Source organism: Oculina patagonica, chromosome 6 (assembly GCF_052425735.1).
Source record: "Oculina patagonica isolate OP01 chromosome 6, crgOcupat, whole genome shotgun sequence".
Taxonomy (NCBI): Eukaryota; Metazoa; Cnidaria; class Anthozoa; order Scleractinia; family Oculinidae; genus Oculina; species Oculina patagonica.
In genome coordinates, this window is record NC_135763.1 from 23,841,904 (window position 1) to 23,847,629 (window position 5,726).

At 37.9% G+C, this 5,726-nt stretch overlaps 1 protein-coding gene across 5 annotated transcripts; it reads right to left on the bottom strand.

Moving 5' to 3' along the window:
• Positions 1-245: 245 nt before the first annotated feature.
• On the bottom strand, positions 246-3,979 carry LOC144658923 (uncharacterized). 5 transcript variants are annotated; one of them, XM_078519425.1, is made up of 4 exons: positions 3,825-3,979; positions 1,615-1,665; positions 1,126-1,269; positions 246-1,044 (listed from the first exon to the last, which is right to left on the bottom strand). In XM_078519425.1, the coding sequence occupies exons 1-4, from the start codon at positions 3,904-3,906 to the stop codon at positions 488-490; spliced, it is 834 nt and encodes a 277-aa protein (XP_078375551.1). In that variant the 5' UTR covers positions 3,907-3,979; the 3' UTR covers positions 246-487. The 5 variants fall into 5 exon arrangements, with proteins under 5 accessions (XP_078375551.1, XP_078375552.1, XP_078375553.1 ...); XM_078519426.1 differs by having other exon boundaries at positions 246-939; positions 1,045-1,269; XM_078519427.1 differs by having other exon boundaries at positions 246-846; positions 964-1,269.
• Positions 3,980-5,726: the final 1,747 nt, after the last annotated feature.

The following is a 5,726-nucleotide window of genomic DNA, read 5'->3' on the forward strand; positions in this document are numbered from 1 at the left end:
CACTTTATAAGTCAAAATTGCATTTTAATTAGTACAAGAGATACTGGGAAGCTGCATAGACGGTCCAGATAATCAAAATTGAACAAGTGGTATTCAGTTGACGAAAGCAAAATTATGTCTTTTGGATGAAAGTAACCCATTTGAAACCCGTTTATACGGTAATGATGCCCCCAATCTCCCACATGAGATATTTCTTTTCTGCCTTGATCGATAGTTCTGAATGCCTTACAGAAGAATTACAATAATTGAAAACAGCACGTTGAACTTTATTCAACCTCATTGTGTTCATCTCATGAACCTAATACAATTGTGTACGTTTTATTTGTTGTCAATAAAAAGGTTTGAACTACGGTTAACTGGAATGGCTTTACTTATGATAGCCTCATTGTTTTTGACAATGTTCGTGTCTAGTTATTTTAAAGAAAATGAAATAGGGGGATGCTGTGGAATCAGCCTTGGATTGGCTTAATCATCCTCCTTGTTATCCTTATTTTTCGTTGTAATAGTGTTCATGCATGTATTCGTCAAATGCTCTGACATAATCGTTGTAAGTATCATCTACTTCTGGTTCTTCAGTTCCCTCTCCACTTATCTCAGCGACTTCTCCACTCTCTTCACCGCCTTCCTCTCCACTTTCCTGGGGGTCGTCAGTTTCCTCTCCGCTATCTTCTCCACCTTCCTCTCCACTGTCCTCTCCGCCTTCTTCTCCACTGTCCTCTTGTGGATCGTCAGTTTCCTGTCCACTTATCTCAGCAACTTCTCCACTCTCTTCTCCGCCTTCCTCTCCACTCTCCTGGGGGTCGTCCGGTGGTTCCTTTCCCATTCCGCCTGATCTAACTTCTCCACCTTCCTCTCCACTCTCTTCTCCGCCTTCCTCTCCACTCTCCTGGGGGTCGTCCGGTGGTTCATTTCCGCCTCCGCCTCCTCTATCTTCTCCACCTTCCTCTCCACTCTCTTCTCCGCCTTCCTCTCCACTCTCTTCTCCGCCTTCCTCTCCACTGTCCTCCTGTGGATCGTCAATTTCTTCTCCACTATCTTCCCCACCTTCTTCTCCACTCTCTTCTCCCCCTTCCTCTCCACTGTCCTCCTGGGGGTCGTCAATTTCTTCTCCACTATCTTCTCCACCTGCCTCTCCGCTTTCTTCTCCGCCTTCCTCTCCACTGTCCTCCTGGGGATCGTCAATTTCTTCTCCACTATCCTCCCCACCTTCCTCTCCACTTTCTTCTCCGCCTTCCTCTCCACTGTCCTCCTGTGGTTCTTCCGCGAGATCTAATGAATACATAATATTTATGAGTCATCTTTCATTATCTTTGCACTCTCGTTACCTTATTAAGTATTATATGACATAATCAACATTTTTTCTTACGACAAAAAAACAGCGCAAATTGATTACATAATATTTCAAAAAAATTAAAAGATACTGGAAAGTTCAAAATCGTTAGAACAACCAAATAAATAAACACTAATAGTTGACAAATTTGCATGCCAAAGTACAGCTGCCATGTATGGGAACATGGCAAACGTGGTTGCCATGAGTCACTTAATAAGCAATGACTAATTACTGGAGTGCTTTTTTTAGCATCCAATACTCCAATAATTTAAGTAATGGCCTACCTCTTTCTTCAAGGAATCTTTCCAGATCCTGCAGGGTAAAACCTCGAAAGCCTGTATAAAAATAAGTAATATCAACATATTAAAATATTAAAAGTGCTGAATTTAGTACACGGCTGCCAAACTTTATAATGTAATTTTAAATGTATGAAATGTAATCGCAAATGTTATTGTCACTTTTCCACGTAACACGGAGAAGCTTTCAAAATCTCTTTATAAAAATGTACGTGCATCGAGATCGAATTTGAATTTTCAAGAAAAGTTACCATTAACTTTGTTGTTTCTGATATTGTTTGCCAGCTATTTCGTATAATTTAAAGTTAATTACAAAATATACAAAATCGCGGCATTACAACAAATTGGGAAATATTAAAGCAATAAAAAACTAATAAAGGGATTTAACTGGAACAGTGTTAATCCCAAGCTATAAAAATATGAAATTGTTAAGTATTGACGACAATATAAATTTGAAGTCATGAACTAATATTGATTGATAAAACAGTGATCGAGAAGTATCTTTTATTTTTTTCAACAAAACCGTTCTCAATATACAGCTAAAAGAAAAGCGTTACTATAACCCTCTATTACGGGCATGATGCTTTCCGATTCGAATCACGGAATGGTGGAATATGATTTTTGGTGCTTCTTGATTGATCCAGAGCGTGTTAATGTGATAGCTTAGCAAATTTCAGCTGGTAAAACCCAGCTGCCCTTCATGTTTTAGCCATTTCTATAAAACCATTTGTGGTGAAATCTGTTTCATTTCTTTGCACCTTTATGTACCTGCTTTTTTTAAATCACGTGCATTTCACTTGCCTATTAGGGCATGATAACCCCCAACTAGGGTCTCATCGCGTAACATTTGTCTGGTATTAATGTGCCACGTGACTAGTCGATAGAAGCATGATCGATGTGTTAGATTTTTCATGTTTTGTGTGCAGGTAGCCCTGGGGGGCCTTTGGGTACGACTACCTGCGGTAAAATTTCATGCGTTGCATTACTAACAAAAAGATCAACTAACTTCAATTTGTTGTTGTGGTTGTTGTTGTTCTCAATCACTCCAATTGATGCAATAAATGAGTCATGTTTTGACAACAATTGAATAATTAAAAGCAGACTGGATTTTTTGGGGAATGCTCTGGATGCATTTCGCCAATAAGGCATTATGGATTTTATCGGGTGTCTTTTGCCTGTTAAAGGCGTGTAGCGTTAAAAGTTTTGGCCAAGCGAATGGCAAGACATAATATGTTGGGCTCTACTTTCAAGTCACGTTTCATGCTTCGGCTAAGGGCGTGTCTTCAAAGCATTCCATGTATTCCTATCGCTTACAACGCTTAAATAAAATGAACGTCTAGAAGAACACAGAACGATATGGTTCCGTAGTCGGCTTTTATCAGAACTGCTTGAGCTAAAATTTGGCTTAGATTATAATTTAATAGCTTTTTTGAGTTGATGTTCTTCATGAAAAGTGATTTAAATGAAAATAATACAATGGATCAATAAAATCTCGAACAAAAACCGTAGTGTGGATGAAAAGCTGGAAGTAAAAGACATTTTTTCAGAAGAAAAGGAATGACATAACAAAGGAGTGCCAACAGAAAAAGAATACTGCTCGGCCGCGGTCTCGATTGATTCGAAGGGCAAGACATTCTGGTGAATGTTTGCTTAGCGTGCCACTATTGCCCCTCGGAATTATTGGCTGCGGTGCGCTGATGGATTGTCGAAACCCTTATCTTAACACGCTATCATAGCTAAAGTAGTATTAGAGCGCTGTTTAGGAAAACAGTTATGTTTCTTTCCTTCTTATTTTCCGTTTTCTTTTATGTGTCAACATCATCATTGAATAAAATATATCAGTTTTGCGGCCTTACATATATCGATCTAGTAAAGAGTATTCGTATCTCTATTCCAGACTTTCACTGCTTCATCGCTGGGCCAATTAAGCGGTATGCACTGTAGGTTTATATGGGAAGCCCAACCCCTCCCTGATTCTAGCAAAACAATGGAAAATAAGTAAATGAACTCATTTCTGTTTGTACATTGTGTAATAATTAAAATTGTTGTTATTATCATGATCAAAGTGGACTGCATTTTTATCTTGTGCCATTTTAAGAAATTGTCATCTGTAGACACTGAAAAGCTGTGGCTTGCTGTGTGCATGCGTTCTTGCATGTCACTTTCAGCTAAATCAGTTCTTACTTTTTACAACCTACCTTCTTTTGGTTGCAAAGGTACTCCAGACAGCTGTCCAACCAGCGCCACAAGGCAAAGAAAAACAGACGTTCTCGACATCATCTTCTGGAGCTCGATCCTTTTTCCTCAACGGCACCTTAGTTAATGATGATTGCGGATCAATTTATGGACAAAAGCGTTGGTAATTTATAATACAAAACCACAGAGTGATAACATCTTTGGCTTTCAATATCAATCGATAAGGCGTCCAGTGCAATATTACAAGAAGAAATGTCAAACAATCAAGAGCTGTTCCTAATGCTTTAGATAAAGAAACGTTGTCGACCTTTTTGGATATGACACGCAAATTATATTTTTACCCATCAAACTAAAAATTGTTGTATATGTATTTGTTTTCTCAGTTTGCAATTACAAATAACAATCGCTATTATGTATGTTGTTGCTGCCTCAGTAAACGGTAAGGGAAAAACTTAAACAGCACCTGATTGGCTCTTTTGCAGAAAAGCACTAATATAAGGAAAATACTTTAAATTTTGTGGTTAACAACACAATAGTTCTTGAGTGTTTATATTGCCTTTGTGAAAGCATTAAGGGTGTATAAGATTGTGATAACCAATAGCTTTTTTGACTATGTATCTAAGGTGTTTAACTCGATAGTGGCCTTCGAGTGTTGAAAACGCAATGAAGAAATAGCTGGCTATTATTATCATCAGAACAAGGCCTCATATTTGTTTTACGTTTTATAAACACCATAACACAAAATATGATATCTACAAACAAATGTTATTATTATACATAAGAATTACTTTGAAACATGTGATTGGTCGAGAGCATTCAGTCAATATACAGTAGCATGTGAACTCGACATGATAACCCAATATCTGCAGCAGATATTGGGTTATCATGTCGAGTTCAAAGTCTGCCTAGTTTCCAAGCCCCTCGTCCGTGTAGTGCTGTCAAACTTTTGAAAATATGGCTGAGCGATTCGCCCCCGTTTCCGAAGAGGAATTAAAGTTTTGATCGAGAATAAAGATTCTAAAAACACCAAGAGAACAACAAAAACAAGTGTAAAAATTCTGAATGATTATTTGAGGGAGAAGAACCTGGAGGAACCACAAGATAAAACTGCTTTAGCCAATGTTCTGACGAAGTTTTACGCCGGTGCTAGAAAAAGTGATGGCAAATTGTTTGAAAACGTATAATAAAACAATTATTGAATTCGGTTTTCGCATGATATCGTGAATTATCAAAACCTCGTGTCCGTGTTATCTGCCGAAGCCGAAGGCTGAGGCAGATAACACAGACCTCGGTTTTGATAATTCACGATATCATGCTCAACCTCATCCAATAATTGCTTATTATAACGACCGTTATTCAAAGAGTAAATTAGAGTCATTTGTTCCCATAGATTTTGTATTAATGGATTTCAAGTGATTTTTGGACTCCATGTGAACAGTTCAAGTGTCGACATCTCTGAAAAAAAGATAAGCACGTTATAGTACGTGCATCTGTGCATGCTTTTTTTCATTGAGCTTTGAATGTGCGTTGTCATCGCACTTTTTTTGTGCTACTTTGTTTTGAAAAGTTAACAGAGTTTAGTAAACACTTAATTTTTTGGCCAATAAAAGCGACTGCCTGTCTCGACACAATTAGTATTTCTATATCACGTAACTAAGCAAAACCGTGCTTTGAATTTTAACCATTTCAGCGTGATCATTTAACAAAAAAAGCCGCGAGAGCAGGAAAGAGGTATATGGAATAATCGAGAGCCTTGCAATTGTTTATTTCTTCTTTCTAAAGAACTCTTCGTCATTTTCTTTGGTATTTACAACGGAATCGTGTGACGGAGTTTCTGTGACTTAATTATCCACGGCTCAACAGCTTTCTTGAATATTATACAGCCTTTACCTGCAAACGTGCAT